General features: G+C 52.6%; 1 protein-coding gene across 16 annotated transcripts in view; it reads left to right on the top strand.

Annotated features, from left to right (window-relative positions):
- SZT2 (SZT2 subunit of KICSTOR complex) overlaps positions 1-17,315 on the top strand; it is a 57,768-nt gene that overhangs the window by 30,180 nt on the left and 10,273 nt on the right. For 9 of the 16 annotated variants that reach the window (XM_061451501.1, XM_061451496.1, XM_061451497.1 and 6 more), the window contains 30 exons: positions 244-360; positions 488-551; positions 986-1,171; positions 1,242-1,580; positions 1,716-1,905; positions 2,302-2,376; positions 2,587-2,725; positions 2,960-3,080; positions 3,326-3,455; positions 3,569-3,721; positions 3,832-3,934; positions 4,301-4,418; positions 4,623-4,734; positions 5,160-5,278; positions 5,670-5,834; positions 6,405-6,489; positions 9,301-9,489; positions 9,599-9,796; positions 10,134-10,303; positions 10,485-10,651; positions 11,068-11,165; positions 12,055-12,187; positions 12,294-12,421; positions 12,685-12,815; positions 13,297-13,479; positions 13,820-14,090; positions 14,299-14,378; positions 14,617-14,742; positions 16,419-16,624; positions 16,747-16,840. In XM_061451501.1, the coding sequence (XP_061307485.1) occupies positions 244-360; positions 488-551; positions 986-1,171; positions 1,242-1,580; positions 1,716-1,905; positions 2,302-2,376; positions 2,587-2,725; positions 2,960-3,080; positions 3,326-3,455; positions 3,569-3,721; positions 3,832-3,934; positions 4,301-4,418; positions 4,623-4,734; positions 5,160-5,278; positions 5,670-5,834; positions 6,405-6,489; positions 9,301-9,489; positions 9,599-9,796; positions 10,134-10,303; positions 10,485-10,651; positions 11,068-11,165; positions 12,055-12,187; positions 12,294-12,421; positions 12,685-12,815; positions 13,297-13,479; positions 13,820-14,090; positions 14,299-14,378; positions 14,617-14,742; positions 16,419-16,624; positions 16,747-16,840 (4,390 nt within the window). Of the gene's footprint in view, positions 1-243; positions 361-487; positions 552-985; positions 1,172-1,241; positions 1,581-1,715; positions 1,906-2,301; positions 2,377-2,586; positions 2,726-2,959; positions 3,081-3,325; positions 3,456-3,568; positions 3,722-3,831; positions 3,935-4,300; positions 4,419-4,622; positions 4,735-5,159; positions 5,279-5,669; positions 5,835-6,404; positions 6,490-9,300; positions 9,490-9,598; positions 9,797-10,133; positions 10,304-10,484; positions 10,652-11,067; positions 11,166-12,054; positions 12,188-12,293; positions 12,422-12,684; positions 12,816-13,296; positions 13,480-13,819; positions 14,091-14,298; positions 14,379-14,616; positions 14,743-16,418; positions 16,625-16,699; positions 16,841-17,315 lie in introns of all 16 variants that reach the window. The other 7 variants (XM_061451506.1, XM_061451499.1, XM_061451498.1 and 4 more) reach the window with 4 other exon arrangements.

Raw genomic sequence — 17,315 nt, 5'->3', positions numbered from 1 at the left:
AAAGAGTCACTCACCCACCCTCTGCCTCCCCTTCCCAGCCAGCCAGTCTTGGCTTCTCTTCATGTTCTGAGACTCAGGATTGTCCTTCTCACTGAGCTTGCCACAGCCCTAAGAAAACTAAGATTTTTCACAAGATAGGCTCATCTTGTCTAGAGATCCCTTTTCTCCTCTCTGGAGCTTGTGTTTGTTTATCCTCTCTGGCTCAAAAGCTGGAGCTCAGCCTGCTCTCCCCTCCTGTGACAGATGCACTTCAGAGAGCAGCGTGTCCTTTACACGATCTCCAGGGCAGCCATCCTCTTTCCGCTCAGATGAGGATATCATGCACAACTTGGAACGGCTCCCATCCACAGGAGATGAAAGGTATGGCATTGCAGATTGCAGGTGTAGCAAGCCCCTCATGGGTTCCTTTTGCTGCCTAGGAGCTGAGCTGTGATGGCTGCTTGAGTGAGAATGACTGGTTGATTTTTTTGTTCCTCCTTTTTCCTAGGCACCCTGCACTTTCCAACCTCCCTGGAGTGCACAGGCAGGCTATTGAAGCCACTATGAATGAGGTAAGCCACCCTTGCCCTACTTCTTTCTTCCAGCTGGAACAGCGTGGCTGTTTCACACTTCCTAGCCTGTTCTAAGCTATAACCTCTATCAACTATCTGACCTTGCTGGTATCACACTTCCTAGCTGTTTCACACTTCCTAGCCTGTTCTAAGCTATAACCTCTATCAACTATCTGACCTTGCTGGTATTACACAGGCTATTGGCCTTGTACTCCCCAAAAGTGTGGGACTACCCTGACTAAATTCTTACTGCAGTTTGGGTGGGACAGGCAGAGCTCTCTTCCAAGGTCCTCTTCTTAGGTACATTCAGAAGGACATGAGGGATGTAAGTAATGAGAGGGGTTGCCCTCAGGTGTTGTGACTTGGATCAGAACTGGGGCAGCCTTGCAAATGCAGGTCATGTAGGTCTTGCTCTGCATCCTTGCTCTGCTCAGATTCGCTGGCTCCTGGACGATGAGATTGTGTCTGCGCTGCGCCACTCGCAGGTCATCAGCACCTCCATCCTGCACCGGGTGGCCACCCACATCTACAACTCCAAGGGGCGGCCCAGCTGCCACAGTGAGGTGGTGCTACTCCAGTTTGTCTTTGGACCTGAGCACTCTCTGGAGAAGTTCAAGGAGGTAAAGAAAAAATCCTGAAGCAGCTTTGTATACTTAGCTAGCAGGATGCTTATTCTTTGTTGTATTGCAGGAGTTCAGAAGAATGGTGGTGCCAGGCTACATGCTTAATGCAGAAGGCAGTGACTACCACTACATCTCCATCAGCCGCCTGCACTCCAGGCGGGCAGCTCCAAACCCTTCAGGGACACCCGCCTTGCAGCAGCCGGCTGGAGGGGGCACCAGAACAACCCTAGGCCAGGCAGGCCAAGAGGGGAGCAGTGAAGCAGAGGCAGAGGGCTCTGAGCTACACCACACAACCTGTGCCCTTGCAGAAGAAGCCCAGGGTCTCTGGGGGTGGCCGGAGAGTGAGACACGCATTGTGCCAGACACAGGAAACCCCGTAGGTGGGGACAGCCACATGCGGGATGAGGTGAGGGACACTGAGGTGGTCTGTTGGTGGGAAGGTGTGGGACACTGGTAACAGAAGGTGAAACAGGAGGATGATGGAACCAATTTTTTGGTGCCTGTTTTTCTGGTCCTTTTTGCAACCTTGACTTGTGTTCAGGTCCCAGGAGAAGCACTGAGCCTTGAGCAGAGCAGAGCACCCGGCCATGACTCCCTGGAGGAGGCAGCTCCAGAGACAGCCATACAGTCACTACCATCCTCATCATCTGAAAAGGGCAACAGTGAGAAATCACCGTTGGTGACACCAACTGCAGCAAGCCTGGCTGACTCCATAACACAGGGCAGGGAAGGTAGGAGCTGCGAATGTGGGCAGGATGTACCTCAGCCTTGGGAATTTTCAAGGGAAGAGCCCGGTTCCAGTTGTGGCATACAAAATATGACAGCTATTCCTGTTCTGGTCCCTAAACACCAGAATTGGTACCCAACACTGTTGCTGTTTTCCTTGCCAGGGTGTTGGCAATTCACCGCCTACCAGTACCCAGGGTACTAGGCTGTGCTGCTACACCAATATCCCCAATGGCATGAAGTTCCAGGAATGGCTGTGAGAGCCCCATTCCCCAGCACTACCTCCCAGTGGCCAGCACTGCCTGGTTGTCCTGTGGTGTAATTCTTCTCCAGCACATGGGGTATGTGAAGAAATTTAACAGATGGTTTCATAATCAGACCCTTTTTCTCTTCTCTTGCAGGCTCCAGCAAGCAGCGTCCCAGCCGTGTGCAGAGCCTGGTGTCAAGCCAGGGCAGCATGGACTCTGACCACCTGGGTAAGTCTGCTGGGATGGGGTGACTGACAGCATGCAGCCAGGCACTGGCAGTGACATAGTGCAGGGGTGTGAGGGGACAGAATGCCTAGGCTGGGGACCTCTGAGTCCTGAGGATAGGGCTTGTGAGTGGCTCTGATCTCCCAGAGCCTGCCATGACCAGGGAGGAGGCTGGCTTGCCAAACCTGGGACTGAAGTGAGGATACATTGCAGGTTATGATGGTGGAAGCAGTGACTCGGAGTATGAGGAAGCACTAATGAGTGACCAGGAACCCAGGTGTCCCCTCATGCCGGATTTCTGGCTCATCATAAAAATCCAGCAGGACCGAGTAGAGGTCTATTACCACACACGGTAAGGAAGGTCTCCTCTCCAGCCACTGCTTCTCTGTACAGGACCTTATTGCCACTCACTCAACTCTGAACAGGGTCTCCTCCCTGCCCAGTGTGGGTGGGGAGCTGCAGGACTACACTGGTGCTCCATAACTGGAAAGCTGCCATCTTTCTCCACTGCATTCCTGTTCCCAGCACACAGGGACAGGCACTCTCCAGGTGCTCTGCTGACCCATTTCTCCCCTTCCCTGTAAAGCAGCCTGAGTGTGGAGAAGGCAGCATCAGCAGAGACGGAAGAGGAGCAGCCAGGGGAGTGCCAGAGTCTCAACCAGGTGGTGGTGAAGAAGATCAGTGAAATCTGCAGGGTTGTCAATCAGGTAATAGATCTGCAGAGGGGAGGGATAGAGCTGCTAGTCATGAGATGGCTTAGATGAGAAAGGACCCCTGGAGGTGGTCTGGTCTGAGCCCAACTCAGAGGTGAGGCTGGGGAGCTACTTTTGCTGGTGGAGTCTCAGCTTAGGGGTCACAGGAAAAGGGACTCAGTCTGGCCCTAAGCCCTTCTCCTTGTTACCTTCTGTGGACTGTGCAAGCAACAGAATCAATCTTTTTGCATTCTTTACAGCGCTTGCTGCTGCAGGACCTGCATGACAGCCACATATGCAACTCATTACTGGTGGCAGAAAGTGAGGAGGACATCTGGAAGAGTGAAACACCCTATACTTCATACAGGCAGCGCGTTATGCCCACAGATGGTATGAACACTGCTTTGGCCATGCCTCAACAGCAGTGCAATTGCCTGCCCATGAGTGACTAAAGATGGTGACTTGTGTGCTATGGACCCAACTATGTCGTATGTTCCTTGTAGATTACTCTGTAGAGGAGAGCTACCAGCCCCGGGACTACCTGGCTGCCACCATGCAGTTCATGCCAGGGCACTTTGCTTGCGATGTAGTGTGGAGCACACTCATCCATGTGCATTCACGCCTCAAGATGGGCCCCAACATGGGGGTCTCGCGAGGTGAGTACAGCCCAGTACTCTCATTTTATGCGTCAAGAGTCTGGCTTCTGGCTGGATTGGTGCACCAGAGAAGGGTACATGGGATAGCTAACATCCCCCATTGCTCACAGCTATCCAGGCTCTTCGCTCGGTGCTCAACGCCTTCTCGGTGGTGAACAGGAAGAATATGTTTGTCTACCAAGAACGCGCCACTAAATCTGTTTTCTACCTCCGGTAAGAAGCCAGTGTGACTTGTTGGCCTGGCCCTGCTATATGTGTTATACCAGACTGAGAGCTCCTTGGGGCAGGAAGTGTCTGCCCAGCCTCAGGGACCCTGCTGTGACCCAAGCAGCAAATACCTGATTCCTAATGAGTCAGAGTCACATCAAGACATACCCCTTCTCTTCTCCCTTTGCTAAGTCTTTATGTGAGAGGGAAAAGGATTTTTTTAAGGGAGCCAAAGAGCAGTTTTTCCACAAGCTCCATATTGTAAGGTCTAATACTCAGAAAGTGCACAGGGGAGAGAAGGGAAGGATCTGTAGAGGTATCGTGCTGTCACCCTTGTGAATGGAGGCTGACATGTCTTTCTCCTGTATTCAGGCTGACTGAAACCACCTACAGTGGGAAGGTGTGGGAAGCAGAGAGTGTCCTTAGTCCAGCATCTCGCTCACTGGCACTGACACGCAGCCAGGAGCCCATTTACACTGAGGACCTAATGGTGAGTCTGCTGTTCTGTAAGAGTGGATGTGGAGTGGATGAAACTACTTAGTTCCAGCAACCTGCGTTTTATATGGGATAAACATACACTAGATATGTTGAATGGGGCAGCAGTGGGTGGGTGACCTTGGTGATAGCCCAGGGCAATGACAGATCTAGAATTCACATGGAAACTGCTTCCGTGTGGATGGTTTTGCTTCTCCAGGGTTCTCGTTCCTCTCTGGACTCGGCTTCCTGCCGCAGTGTGGACTCTGCCCGTCCTGTGGGACAGATAGACAGGCACATCCAGCTGATGGTCCATGGTGTTGCCCCAGCAGGTAGGTGTTACAGCACCTGGCAGCAGATGGGCTGTGCTGATGTAAGGCAGAAGAGCAGAGCTCTGTTCCCCGCCCTCTTTGCTTGAAGAGAGGGAATGAGCAAGCTGATCTTCCTTAGTCCAAAGCTACTTTCCATTGTGTCTGCATGGGAATGTGAGGAAAGGATCCATGGCCTGCAGTGAAACTTCCTGCAGGCAAGGTGGCTTGTGCCAACTTTCCTTATGCAGGAGTGCATTTGTCTTTACCTGTTGTACCAGTAGTCCTTTGGGATCATAAAAGGGTAGAAAAAAGATGCCTGAAGAAATTGATTCCCTGTAGAAAGTGAGTGTGAGGGTGGTACATTTGGAACAGGCAGGAAGGGATGACTGTGGTCATTCATACTGGATAGGGTGAAAAAGCTCCTTGTACCTCTGTTTACTTGTCAGGGCCTGAGATCACAGATGAGCTGGTGAAGGTGCTGCGCAGACGCCTGGATGAGGCGACCCTGGATATCATCACTGTGATGCTGGTGCGGAACTGCAAGCTGACACCTGCAGATGTGGAGGTACCTCACTGCTCCGCTCATCACAGAGCCTGTAACACTCTCCTAATTTTTGACCTAGTTCAGCCTTCCCTGCACCAGGGCACAGAAGGCCAAGGCAGTTTATTGTATCCCATTCCCTGCTCTAGTGCTTGCTCAGACTAGCATTCTGAGGCACATACTGTGTGGGTGCCAGGGTAGGTGGGAGGTCGTCTTTGCTGGGATTTGCAGCAGGGCCTCGTTGTCATACCCCTGGAATATCTGCCCACATCTGTCTCAGGGTGCTATCTATGGATCAGGGTTTTGCAACATCACACTCTGCTACAGCATAGCCACCTGGTTTGATTTGGATCAGTATCGGAGCCCCAGGGTGTCCTGCTGGTCTCACCTGAGTTTGAAACCCTTCTCTCTGCAGTTTATCCAGCCCCCTGGAACGCCACCCACAGAGGTCCTGCACTTCGCGCTGCCGCCCTCTGCCCTGCCTTGGCTCCACGCGGTGGGCTACTATCTGCGCCAGAACCTGCTCATCTTCCTGCACACCCCAAAGTACACAGACAGCAACGTGGAGCACCACTTCAAGGTGAGGCGGGCTGTGAGCTCAGGCAGCAGTCTGCCCAAATTCTACCTGCTGCTGGGGGTGTTTGTTGAGGCAGCTCAACCACCGTGTTCCCAGCTCTGCCATGTAGTGTTAGAGGGGAGCAAACACCTGAAACGTGGAGGCATTTATCAGGACTGTCAGCAGTTTCTGGACAAGCCTTGCTTTCATGCAAGCAGTCGCTATGCAGAAAGTAGCAACCACAAAGCTCAGGCCTACAGTCATCTCCCAAGAGAATTGGAGAAGACCCTGTTGCAAAGCTGAGCTTGGATTCTTGCATGACTCCCTCAGGTCTAAGGACTGAACATCACGATTAATAAAAGTCAGCATGGCCATAGCAAAGGTAGAGGGTGAAGCCAGATGTATAGTGCCATATAACTGTATAGAACTCTAGGGTCTTACTTCAACCCAACAGTGATGAAGGCTGTGCTGGCAAGTGATTTAAGTAGATCTGGATTGCTTACTACAGGTCTGGCGATGAGCTCTGCACATATATGGGTCTTTGCTTCTGGTTAAGGCAAGTTCTTTAATCTGTCACTATTATTCCTTGCTCAGCACTACTTCAACCACAGTGGGAGCATCCCTGACCAGGATCTCTACCTGTACAACAAGCCAGGTGGCCAAGGCACTGGTGGAAAAGGTATGTTTAACTCATTTCTGAAACAGGGTATGGGGTTGTGTGTTACACAGTATCACAGTATGCTAGAGATTGGAAGGGACCTCAAAAGATCATCCAGTCCAATCCCCCTGCCGGAGCAGGAACACCTAGATAATGTTACACAGGAATGCGTCCAGGCGGGTTTTGAATGTCTCCAGGGAAGGAGACTCCACAACCTCCCTGGGCAGCCTGTTCCAGTGTTCCGTCACCCTCACTGAGAAGAAGTTTCTTCTCAAGTTTAAGTGGAACCTCTTGTGTTCCAGTTTGTACCCATTACCCCTTGTCCTATCATTGTTTGCCACTGAGTAGAGCCTGGCTCCGTCCTCGTGGGGAGCTGCTTCCAGTGTTAGAGAGCTCTGGGTGACTGAGGAGGTCCAGTGCTGGGGTAGTGTGTTCCTCCAATGGCTGGGAAGTGGGCAGGGTGTGTGCCTGGGAAACCACACACCCTAGCACGTGTGGTGGAGCAAGCTAATGCCTTCCACAGAGCAACTTACTAAGATTTGCCTGTTGCTGTAGGAAGCAGCTCTGGGTTGCAGTACCTGTGGGGCAAAACACAGCGAGGCCTCAGCAGCATGTGGCACAGAGACTCAGTGGGGCTGGAGATGGGAGCAGGGACAGCTGTTGCAGGAGTCTTGCTGCTAACAGGTAGCTGGATGCTGTGTGTAGCTGAGCACAGGCAGTGGGGGCAGTGTCCTTGCTCTTTTCTCTGGACTGCTAGAGGAGGGATTGGATAGGGCCCATTGGGCAGCCTGTCATGTCATGTTTTGTCCAGGCCATGTGGTCTGTCACCTGGCCATTGTGTATCTTGTGCCCCTCGTGCACCATCTGAATGTTCTTCTGTTGTGTAGGTACCATGTCGGACCTTGTGCAGCACCTCTTTCCACTCTCCCACTTCCAAGGTAGCACCTGTGGCTCCAAGTATTAATCCAGTTCCCTTGTTCCCTTTCCTGTGCAACCTCTCTGGTCCCTGCTGTTCTTGTTTTCCTTGTGTTGTGGCTTCAGCTCTGACTCCTCTGTGTGTTTATGTGTGTACATCCATTTAGCTGAGCCTCCTCTTTCTTTCTGGCTGGATAAATGAGCAAACAGAACCTGCTGTCCTGGGATGGAAGCTCTGCAGTCCCTGGCTGCTGAGAGCCCGTGTGCTGCCCTGTTGGCTTGCAAGCAGTGAACTCCAGAATCCTGCACCCTTTTTCCCACAGGTCCAAACAGGCATCTCCTCCCTGAGGAAGACAGGAATCATGATGTTTCAGCTGTGGTTTCATGCTCCAGGGTGTAGCATCATCACTCTCCCTGTATCTATGTCCTGGGGTGGGATGTTCCCTTGCATACCAAGGGGCTAGAGTGGCTGGGCACAGTTGATGTGTACTTTGTATTGCAGTGAGCCTGGGTCAGAGGGGTCTCAAGAGTCCCTCATGGATGGGAGGTAATAGCTCCTTTGTACCCCACCTCTCCATGGAGTGCAATGGTGACTGTGTAGCCAAACTCCAGTGCATTGGGCAGTAAGGTTCTTGGCAGCTCTTGCAAACTTACCTCTTCCTATAGAGCTCAGGTCTTGAGTTTCTTACCTGTTTCTTACTTGTGATCTAGTGATTACATTTTGGCTTCTCTGCTCCTGTAACAGGTCTGGAAGCCTTGTTCCCTGTGGCAGGGTGGTGAGAATTTGTGCTGGTGGGACAGGGCAGCCATCATCTCTGCCTCAAGAGACTGAGCCAGTGCAGGGTGCTGAGTGCTTGGTACTTGCTTGGAAAACCAGCTCTGTCTCGGGGAGCACCTATAAATGAGGAGTCTGCTCCTGTGGCTGCTGACCTGGACTGCTTGAAAGCACTGCTGTGGGAGCACATGCCCCAGAATGAGGAGGACATGGGAGGCTTTGGGGGCTGTGGATCCAGTCAGGTGAAGTTTGGTTGTTCTGTGGTAGCAGAGTCCGGTGTCACTCCCATCCTTGCTGGGATGGAGAGGGACAGAATATGGGCTCAGCAGTGCTGTGAAGTTGAGGTTTTTCTCCATGATCTGAACACATCACCCTTTGGCAGTGTTGGGGAGGCTGTGAAGCAAGCATCTTGCTGCTGCCCTGCATCTGAACTGTTCCATTGTGAGTGCACAAGGCTCAATGTAGAGAGGCTACCAGCACAGCCTATATTTTACTCTGCAGCAACTCCAGGCTAATACTAGGTGTCAGCCTGCTTTGTCTCCAGTCCTGCTGGTTGGAGTATACAGGGAAGGCACCTGATCTTGTGTGGGTGTACAGTGAGGAGGGGGCTGTGAGTGTGATCTGCAACAGGTGTCATGTGTACAGTCTTCCTCTGCAGGCACTCAAGATCCTTCACAGCCTGGAGAGGGCTGCTGGGGAGTATCTGGGCTCTGTACTCTGTCTCTGAAGAGGATGGGGATGGTGAGCCCCATCCTGGATTTCTCTACATAAAGGCCCACCTGGGGCAAATGGAGATACTTTCTCCTTTTAGAGAAAGTATCTCCATTTGGGGGTGGACAACCCAGGAAGCTCCTGCAGGGCAAGGCAAAACCTGCTGTGACTTTGTGGGAGAGAGATTCTTGGAGCAATGGAGACACCCTGTGCCAAACACCATGCTTCTTACCCTGGCTACCCACAGGCACAGCTAGCCCCTGCTCCCCTGGCTGCATCCCCCCCTTGTGGGCCCTGCCTGCCACATGGCACTGTGCAACCCAAGTAGTGACATGACAGTCTCAGGTGTGGGGTGGCAGGTTGTAGGCAGGACTTGCAGAGCTGTACTTGGTGCTGGGTTGACAAAGACTGTCCGGGGCTCTACCCTGCAGGAATCGCGTGCATTGCCCTGACGTTTGTGGATGAACATGGCAGCCCCACCTCGCTGCCGCATGGGGAGAGGCCTGACCCTCTGAAGCTGCCTTCCTCCTCACCTATTGTGGGCCTGCTGCAGGACACTGACTTCGAAAGCCTCACAGCGGTCAGCAAGCACCAGCCAGAGACTGGCACCCTGCCTTCAGGTACAGAGTGAAACAGGGTACAAGCTGCTGATTCCCTACTGCCTCTACATCCCCTGAGGCATTGGAAGGTGGGAATGCAGAGCCATGCAGGCCTGCCCTTTCCCCACAGAGCCCCGCGTGCTGGTGCGCCTGGATATCTGGGAGAAGGGCAACATCAGCCTGCTGCAGCTGTCGGAGAAGCTGCGCGGGGCCCTGCGCCATGCGCTCTGCGATGCTGTCATGGAGTTCCTTGTGCTGCCAGCCCCGCTCTGTATGGAGGCCTCCTGTCCCCTGGGTGCTGCTGACCTGGAGGACCTGAGCTCTGCGGGTGAGAGCCCGTCCAGCACGGCGACCTCGAGCCCCCTGCATGGCCCACAGGAGCTGGGCTGTGCTGGGACTCAGGCTTTGGGGGCTGGGGGGGAGGAAGCTGCTCTCCCCTCTGCAAGATGTGCTGTGCAGGAAAGAAGCATAATGGAAATTAGGGTTGGAAAAAGTATTTAGAGGTCTGTGTGCTCCCCAAGACTGAATGCACTTTGCTAGATGTTACTGAGGGCTCTCTCCCTTCTCTCCAGCCAGGTTCTGGCCAGCCACAGTGGGATACACGGGGACACCAGCACTGTCACAGTGGGAGGCTCTGGAGAATCTGATTTGCTCTCTCTTCACAGGAGGCTTAAGGAGGACGATGTCAGAGACCAAGGGCCTGGCCCTGGCCACCAGTGGGGCTAGCAGGAGCTGTCCTCCACCCTTGCATTTCACCTCTGCCCCTTCGTCCAGCTCTGGGGAGCCAGTGACACCCACAAGCAAGCTGGGACGCCGCAGCTTCTGGGACATGCTGGTAATGTTGCTGAGGGACCAGTGGGGAGCAGGGTGTGTGTGTCCTCATGGTGTTAGGCCAGGAGGAATGGAGAGGAAGGATTTGACTGGGGTTGGGAGACCAGGCTGGTAGCAGAACTTTGGGATCAGTGTACTACTTAGGTGTGCATGTGCACAGCATTAACTTAGCCCCTTCTCCCTAGAGCAAGGCAGAGTCCTCGGAGCTGGGCAGCCCCAAGACTACTGATGACATTGTGCTGGAGAAGCCAGAAGAGGCTCGCACAAGGCGGCGGCACAAGACTGAGAGTGTCAAGCAGCACCAGAGCCAGGATCGGGCCACAGCCACAGCAGAACTGGAACAGGCACAGAGGCAAGCGCAGCCTTCCGGCGAGGCAGCCGGGCTGTTGTTCCCCTCCATCTGCTGTACATCACTCCACAGCCTGACATCCTGCTGGCTCTATGTGTGTCTCAGCCCTTCAGACCACATCCCTTTTCCTTCTAGTTTCTCCCTTACACAGCCAGTTAGTGGAGCTGCCTTCCACACACAAAGCCTCAATCCTTACTGCTGGAGTGCTGCTGGCAGCACTGCTGTTTCTTCCTGCCAGAGGTCTGTTCTTTGCATTGTGGGGCCCCGTGCAGCACCTGACACCCCTATGGCTACTGACAGAGGGACACGGCTCAAGGGCTGTAACAGCCCAAAAAGGAGTCTCCCCAGGCTCTGCTCTGGAGACTTTTGTGCCTTCATTGTTGTTGACTGATGTGGTGTAACTGTGCTTCTCTTCCCAGGCGCCGAGCCTGCCAGTTGGAAGAAGGGGATGTAGGTACCATGCACCCAATCTTCAATCAAATCTGCCAGCAGTGGATGGCATTCATGAACCATTTGGGTATGTGCCTCAGGGCCCAGCTCCTCCAGATGGGCTGGGAATGGGCCTTTCTATCCAGAGCTTGGAGGGCAAGTCCTCATGGCATCAAGCCATCTGTCTTTATCTCTTGCTGATCTCTGCTTAGCTATGCACCCTGTCTCTCCCCAAACCTCACTGGAGTCCAGTTGGTCTCATGGCCAGCATCTGCATTACAAAGCTGTGGCAGGAGCGCTGGCATGTGTCTCTGCATCTGAACAAACCCACTAAGGCCTGTAGTTTCATCTGCCATCCTCCAAATCCAGGGCTTGCTGGACTTGGCTGCAGTAGCTTTGGAGAGACCTGGACTCCAACAGCAGCTGGGGTAGGGATTTAGCTCCCAGATGTAGCTGGGTGGGAGGATGTGAAGCCTCTGCAACATACTCTGTGGCTGTGGAGCTGCACGAGAGACCCCAGTCTTGCAGGGAGAGAGAGTAGGAGGGATGCCCTTCATATGGTGGGATTTGGGTCTGTGTATCTGCCCTGTTGCTGCATTCTGGATACTTCTCACTTCAGTGTTTGTACTTCCTCACACCTCCAGCTGGTAAGGTACAGCTGTCCTCCTCCTATGAGGAGTAAGCCAGGGAGCAAGGGAGGAATATAAGGCTGTGCTCAGGGTATGCAGGGAGTTTGGTTCAGGTCCTACTTCAGACCAGAGCCTGAAACCAGGGGTTATTTCAGCCTTTGTCTTCTTCTTCATAGAACGTCCTTGCTCTCCAGCTCTGCCTGTCCCAGTCCCTGGCAAGGCAGGAATTTGGCCTGTTTGGGCAGCAGCCTGCAATGGGGCTCCCTCAGCCCTCTCTGCTGCCCAGGTGCACAGGGCTTGGCTCTGGGTCATGTTGGCAGGTTGTCCTACACTACTTCTTGCATGTAGGGTGCCCATCGGTGCAGCAGTGCTCGGTGGAGATTGTGTCCCGTTTCCTCCTGTCCTCCATCCTGGTGGAAGTGGTGAGCCTGGTCACTACCCTGGCAAGTGATACCACTGTCAAGGTGTTTGAGCAGATCTGGTGAGTTACCCAGGTCACGGGGGTGTTTGGCACCAGCAAATGCCCATCAGCTGTGCCACCCTCCATGGCTCTACGTGTCAGCCACCTTTGGTGCTCTTCTCTGCAGCTGCCATGGCGGCTCTGCCTTCCTGCCCTATAAGCCTGGACAGAGTGCCAGCCCTCGCCCTGCAGCCGTCAGGCACTTCATCCTGCTAGGACGCAACTTCCAGCAGTGGCGCTGCAGCACGGAACAGGGTGAGTGCCCAGATGGGGTCCACCAGATGATGCGCTGAGGGTGGGAGATGTATGAGAAGGTTTCCCCTCCTTGCTGGGACAGGCTGCTTGTGCCTGGGTGTGGACAGTGAGCTGTCTCTTTTCAGCTCCTGAGACCTTACTCTCAAATATGTCTGTAACTGCTTATTTCAAAATGAATCGAGCAGTACTGTGCCACATTAATGATGTGGGATGGAAGAGCGGGATGAACTGGTACTGAGGGTCATAACTCTGGCTTCCTGCAGCTCACAAAGGGCTCCAGCGCTTTGAGGCCATGGAATTCAGTTCGGCAGACAGAGGCTCTGATCCCAGCCTTGTTGGACGAGATCTGGTGCCGCGGCAAAGATTCCTTTTTATGGAGATCATTGACAAAAAGGTAGCAATGGTGCCTGTGTGGTGTCTCCTAAAAGGCAGGCTGTTCCAAACTGGCCCAGGGATAGAAAGCAGAGAGAAAGAGTGCCTTTACAGGCACTCCAAAGGAGCTGTGCAGGATGTTTCTGTGTGCCACATGCAGAGCTGGAGGTTCCCTGCAGCACTCAGGAGTGCCAGGGAGCAGCAGCCTTTGCTGTTTCTGACTTTAGCTGCCCCACTGTTGGACTGTAATTGCTCTTTCCCTACCCTCAGCAAGGCCCACATCAAGCTGGGGGCTTGCACTGAGAGCACAAGTACCACCACACTGCTGTGGCTTTTAACAGTGGGACTCTGAATGAGCTGTTGCCAGTCTCCCTGTCTGTAGCCTGAAAGTGGCTACAAGTACCCCAACAAGTACCATGCAGAGCACCTGAGGTAGCCTGTGTCACTATGCAGGCCCTCTCTGAGTGGGTTCTTCAGCCTTCCTCCTCCTCTTCTCTCTCCAGCTGACACTCTACACCTACAACTGGTCCCCAGACCTGGGGGCCAACCTGAACTGCTCCCTTACTCGCCTGCTGCAGTGGCAGAATGCCCGGTCCCACATTGTGCACTGCCTGATCAGCCAGAAGCTGGGACTTTTCCACCATCACTGCTTCATGGACACGCCATGGCATGAGGACAGCAAGCAGGTAGGGCACTCTGCTGGGCAGGGCAGTTCTTTCCTCTTCAAGAGGGGCCTTGTCAGTGCAGGGTCTGAGGAAGGTTGTAGGCACTTGTGTGCTTTTGTGTGCTGGTTGGCAAGGCATTCCCAGGTGCTCACGTGTCCTGACTGTGGTTGTGTCCAGTCAGGCTGTTGCTGTCTGCTCTTGGAGACAGACAGAGGTGGAAAGGGAAGCCAGGTCTGGTGGCTGGCAGCACTTGGTTGTGAGATGTCTGCAGATGGACAAAATTGTGTTTACTCTGTACTTATGGGTCTTTGGTCCAAAGCTGGCAGTAAGGAGGCTTTCATGGCTGTGTTTGCTTGCTTAGGAGCCAAATCCTTTCCTGAACTCCACTTTGGAGGTGGATGCACTGATCCGGAGCTCCAATCCCCCACCTAGCAAGGAGCAAGGCCGGCTGAGCAGCTCTGCCCGCAGCCTGCCATCTCTGCACTTCCATCCTGATGTGGTACCCTTTGATGAAGCTCTGCGGGATGTTACCACCATCAAGAGAATACCCCATGGGCCTGAGTCGGGACCTTTTGACCCTGTGTCTTGGCATGGGGCCCAGTTCTTGGAAATCAAGAGCATGGAGAGGAAAGGTACAACAAGAGGGCTGTCACAGGAGTATGCCTAATCATCTTGCTCCTGGAAAAGTAGCTCAGAAAGAGCAGAACAAGAGTTCTCAGCTCCACCTGTCAGGATGCTGTGAGAGAATGGTTTATGGCCTACATAGGGTGGGATTCAAGGGGGGATGGCAATACTTAGGGCTGTGGCTTGATACTCTTGTGGTTGCTCTCTTTCCTTTAGAACTGGAGAAGCAGATGAAGATTGAAAATCTCTTTGTTACCTGGCAGCAGAGATCAGCGCAGTCCAACATGCCTATCAGCGTGAGTGCAGCCCTGGTGGACAGCAGGCTGGGCCTTCTTACTGTGCACTGAGAGCAGGAGTTTCCCCATAGCAAAGGGGAGCTCTGGGACTCAAGAGCAGGCTTGTATGCTGGGGATGGCATTTAACATCAAACTCTCTGCTTGAACTTCTGGAGCTGCTGGTCTCTAAGCACCACAGCTTGTTCCCAGGCTTGATGAGGGATGTGTTCTGTAACTGTGTTCCTCTTGTGCTGTGCAGCTGGCAGACCTGGAAACCCTAAAGCAGTCCTCACGCCTCGTTCACTACTGTGCTACCCCCTTACTCTTTGACCCAGCCTTCCGGCAGCAAATCCAAACTGACCAGCAGGGCAAGGTCGAGGGGAAGGTGAGTGTCAGCAAGTGCCAGTGGGGTTGGGCTTTGTTTGCTGGAGCAAAAGACAGCTTTGCAATCTTTTCTGAAGATAGGGCTCCTCTGAATTCACCTGTGTATTACAGGATGAATTTGCACCCTCTAAGATGGAAACTGAGATCCTTAGGTCCTCAAAGCCTTTCTTCAGCAGCCACACCATCCCTGAGGAAGACTGACTTGCTTTTTCTACCCAGAGAATTCAGAGCTGAGCTTAGCAGAGACATCAGAGAACACAGTCTGGTACTGATCCGTTGGGGAAGCAAAACTTCCCCTTATGCATTCAGCAGCCAGACATGGTAAACCTTTCCTGGACCCAGCAAATAGCTGGAACAATTGAAAGCAAACCAGCTGAATCCTGAGCAGGTTGCAACCTGACAGACTCTAACCGGTGCAGATCCTGTACTGGCTGTTCATGGTCTGTGTGTGTGTCAGAAGGGAAGAACAGGCTGTTGTAATTTATCAAAATGTCAAAAGGATTCTGACAGGGTCTTTAAGCAGAGGTTGCTACAGAAATTGAGTACTCGCAAGCAAAAGGAAAAGTATCATCACAGGATGAAAACTTCACTTTGTTTTTGCAACAGGGCAAAATGAAAATTGGTTATTCAATTTGAAGAGTCTGGCAGCAGGGGTTTCAAGGTTGTATAGTAGGTTCTGTATCTCCAGATCATTTATCGCAGTACATATAAGAAGCCAGGCTTTGCAATGCTGTATGGCTGTTCAGATAGGTCAGAACAGAAAAAGACTGCAAGAAACTCAAGAGGAACTTGAGTAGCCTGTGAAATGAGAGCAATTGTGGGAGCTGGAACCTGGTTCCCAGTAAAACAGAGCACAATGGGGAGAGAAATTTGAAATCCTCCTGTATTGTACTCTAACTGCACAGCCTGTACAGAGCAGACAGCTCAGTGGGTTCCTTCAATTCATGAACAGTTGGATACAAAAAGCAAACCATTTAGAATACAGCAGAAAGGGTGTTAGTGTTATGGGTGATATTGCAATACATTCCTAAAATACTAGTGTTTTAATGTCTTCATCTGAAAAGTAAGTGTGAGACTAGAGAGACTTGGAGAAGGTCAGACAGTAGCTGCAAGTAAAGAGACTGCTTCTGGAGTAGGTGAATGAAAGGCCAGATAGGAATATGTAAAAGAGACACAGATTTGAAGTAGATCAAGAAAAGAAACATCAGAGATAGCACAAAGACAAGGATTATTCAGCACATCAAGAGGAGAACTGGAAATGGTTAACAGAAAGCACTGTTCCTTTTAGTGCTACTGAACTGCTAGTAAATCCTGAGAAGTCAGCAGAATTCATAAGGGGATTGGAGTCTTACCATGACAGTAGGAGCTGAGGCTCTGTTGAACCTTGTGTGAACCAGCTGTGAGCCATTAACACTTTGTGGAAGCCATTCTGTGGGGGAAGATGTGAATTTTCCCCTTCTGCCAGGGCACCTTTTCCCGCAGTCTGTTGCAGTGCTGTTAGGTCAGTCCGTGGCTGGGTAAATCTTGGACCTTGTGTTTCGGCATGTGCACTAGGGCAGTGTTTGGAGCACCAGCTGTTAGTGCTCTCTGCTCAACCAGGACACTTGGTGGTGTCCCAGCAAGTGCCACCTCGGAGCCAGTCACCGCAGTTTTCCTTAGGAAACTTTTCTCTTCCAGAAGCGCCACCGCTCCAATGACTCCGCAGCTTCAGGGAGAGACCGCAGCCACAGCTGTGACTCTGCAGAGGCGCTGCCTTGCAAGGTGAAGGAGGAGCCCTGGCTGCAGGAGATGTGCAATGCCTTCCTGCAGCAATACATCCAATACCTGCAGAGCATGGGCTTCATTTTGGTCCAGGTGCGGCCACCCTCGCCCACCACTCGCAGGTCAGTGATGTTCTTGGAAGCCTGTTGTTGGAGAAGGGCCCACGCACTGAGCCATGCCCTGGTTTGACACAACAGGAGATGTTGGCTCCCCTGCTCAAGGCTGGTTTTGCTGTCATTTCCAGTAGCACAAACCGGATCCGAGCTCTGGCAGCAATGGGTGTAGAGGGAAGAGGGTCCTTTTCCTACACGAAGCCAAAAACAGAGGGAAGTCCAAAGGTATGTGTCTGTTAGAGGGGTGGAATGGGATGGAAGTCAGGCTGTGGAGTGGAGCTGTGGTTTTGGTTGGCTTTTGAATCAGTTTCAGGCAGAAGGATGTGAAAGAACAGAGAAGATGCCAAATTCAAAAGAAGTCTGTCTAGACCAGAGCTGTCTTTGGGATGCTGGGTCAGATGAGACCTCCTTGACCTTCTGTGTGTCCTCCTGCAGCCCTCGGAGCCCTTGCCTGGGACTGGGTGGAACCAGGAGAGCAACAACCTGGAGGGGGCTCAGAAGCAGAACAGGGTGACCTGAGATCAGGACAACTGCCTTTGAGTGTGATTCTAGAGGTTTACCTATCAGAGAAGCCTCAGCATCTATGGTTAAGGGCAACTCTGAGGCAAAAGGATCTTTAGTTAGAGTGAGATAAATGCTGCAGTTAAAGACGTCAGAGAAGATAAAGCTGGAATGGCTCTAATGTGAGAGCAGGCTGAGG

The sequence above is a fragment of the Pezoporus flaviventris genome, unplaced genomic scaffold (genome assembly GCF_033815535.1).
Source record: "Pezoporus flaviventris isolate CSIRO_AGI_PZ_B2104156 unplaced genomic scaffold, CSIRO_AGI_Pfla_v1 ptg000013l, whole genome shotgun sequence".
In the NCBI taxonomy this organism is placed as follows: domain Eukaryota; kingdom Metazoa; phylum Chordata; class Aves; order Psittaciformes; family Psittacidae; genus Pezoporus; species Pezoporus flaviventris.
Note: the sequence above shows the minus strand (reverse complement) of the source record. Positions and strands in the feature narration are given on the sequence as shown.